The following is a 2,551-nucleotide window of genomic DNA, read 5'->3' on the forward strand; positions in this document are numbered from 1 at the left end:
GTTACTATTCATGCAAGTGAGCCTAGTATGTGGATGTTTGGCCTGATTGCCAATTGTATTTTCTGCCACTTTTGGGTTCCAGTTGTTGACGAGGGAATTTGTTCAACGCCCGCTAGGTACAATTCTGCTGACTTTTTCACAAGTATGCATTGCGTTATATAGCGGTTCAAAAGCATCTCTTGGGGAGAAGTAGATTCGAGTAACATGCTGGTGATGAAGGATATCAATGTGGTGAAAGCACTCAAGAAGGCCAAAGCAGAGGGCACGGGTGCACTTGACCATGGTAAGGCTGACTCAGACTGTTTTTCTTCTTCTGGTTTTCGCCTGGAACTACTTTAAGTTTTTTGTTTATATCGATATAGCGTTTTGACCCAGCAAATTCATACTCTGTTTTGTCTGGGAATACTAGTAACAGTTTCAGTTTCATTTGTATGTTATCACACAATCAATTTATTAAGCAATGTACTAATTTTTAACCATACATTAAACGAAGGCATTTGAGACTACTATCACATATGCATGACAAATTGAATGCAGATGAACATGTTAAACTTATGTTAGACCTCACGAGCATGTCACATTTTCGAAGAATCTAGGCTATAGTATGAAGTTACGTACTCTCTCTGGTGCCATCGTGTAACATGTTTTCCCTCCTTCTGAAGCTGGGGGTGAATCGAATTGTCGATTGAGATGTGTGCGCACAATGCATTTATTCGTACTTGTTCGCCTGGTCGTGCACAAACAAAGATACAGACGTGAAGGCTGTTGATGGTTCAAGTTGTGTCAGTACACACAAATACTGAACAAATTTTGTTGCGATATGGCATCATGCTAAGTCGTAGATTGGCATCAATTGCAATCGATTAAAATTTACTCACCGCAGTGGTCGTGCGTGTTGCATTTATCTACAGTGAGCAAGGATAACCTGATAGAGAAGCTCCAAGACTGGGCCCAGGATGAGGTACGCTCAATTTGCAAGTACAAATATACTCACAACACACATACACACACACACACACACACTCATATATATGGATTGACTGATTGACTGATTAGCTATACACATATGAAGTCGGATAGACTGATATTCTCTTTACTCGCACGATGCTTATCCAATCCGTGGTGCTGATCGCCCGCAATTGTTTCAACCTGATCTGTGACCTTTTATCTTTCAGTCGAGCTCTTACTGTAAAGTTTTACGCAAAGCTTTTCTTTACTCGACCGTTCCTTCCGCACAAATGCAATTGTATTCTGGACAGGTTCTCTTCGAATACTGCAAACATCCGAATATTATGCCGTATCTCAAAGACATCATAGGCTCAGCTGGGGCGAAGGCTATGCACACCATGATGATCAACAAGCCAGGTACGCTACAGGAGAATATGGGTCAAAGATCGAGTACATTAGGATATACGTGCACAAACGATGGATGGGGGAGGTGATCATAGTGTAGACGAGCAATTGCTATTGTGTATAGCATGTGGTCAACGAACTAGATGTCTGCAACTCACTACATGTTGCAAACACTTACTATGACTGGCCACTGCATTGTTCTGCCTTATGTACCTCTTCGACAGCTTCTATCGCAGATGTGTCTGATATAGCGAACTATCCTAGTGATAGAGCTATTAGAGGACTTTTCTATCTAGTGTTGCTCCAGTAAAGCGCTATTTTAATAAGATCTGACTCTTAAAATATCCCCAATTTGTTTGCATATGCTACATAAATGTACTTATAGCGCTCTTTTGACCCACGTTAACAGCCGATGTAGGCGCCGGGAGTTCCATCCATCCGCTACATCAGGATCTTTGGTAAGTGCACAATACATGTTTTGCTTGGGTTAGATTACATTCACAAATGAGGGCGTATTTTTATCATTTGCCTATTGATTGTATGCTAGTAATTAGGCCTACCCCTGAAGTATCGACATCGGTACTGACACGTCCCGGGTTTATAAAATATGGCTTTTGTCAAGCTAGCTATGGGTTTGTGAAGCTATCTATGCTCTGGCGTCGACACGTATGATTTTAACGTGAACTCTCATTGGCATATCGAATTTTTTTGCGAAAGGGCCATTTTTTACCACATTTATATATGCTATTATCCATCTTTTGCCGAAACGTTGTTAATCGAGGTTGATTATTCGACTCGTAAGTACGCCTCCGCTGGTTGAGGTAAGACAATCAGTCTCATCACCTCTTCAAATCTTACGCCTTTGGCCTGAAAAATTTAAAACTTCCGTGCAGGAGTGTAACTGCACTTTGTTTGCGGATAACAGACTGCTGACAATCATCATCCGCATAAACTTCCTTTTGTCTTCAATAGGTACTTTCTCTTCAGGCCTATTAATAACATCGTGGCTAGCTGGACCGCTTTGCAGAAAATTGATACGTAAGTGAGTGTGGATTACGATAAAGCATTATAACGCATGCTAAAGTCATGCATCGCAGGCAATATTTGCCGTTTATATATATATATATATATGTGTGTAATATATATATATATATATATATATATATATAATATATATATATATATATTAGTAATATGT

The 2,551-nt window shown here is 40.1% G+C and overlaps 1 protein-coding gene across 1 annotated transcript; it reads left to right on the top strand.

Annotated features, from left to right (window-relative positions):
* Positions 1-162: 162 nt before the first annotated feature.
* On the top strand, positions 163-1,442 carry SARC_14224 (hypothetical protein; the record flags this gene model as incomplete). The annotated part of the gene is made up of 3 exons (XM_014291643.1): positions 163-283; positions 912-961; positions 1,260-1,442. Coding segments are annotated over 3 exons (354 nt in total), but the record flags the coding sequence as incomplete, so codon positions are not given.
* Positions 1,443-2,551: the final 1,109 nt, after the last annotated feature.

The sequence above is a fragment of the Sphaeroforma arctica genome (assembly GCF_001186125.1).
Source record: "Sphaeroforma arctica JP610 unplaced genomic scaffold supercont1.4321, whole genome shotgun sequence".
NCBI lineage: Eukaryota > Ichthyosporea > Ichthyophonida > Sphaeroforma > Sphaeroforma arctica.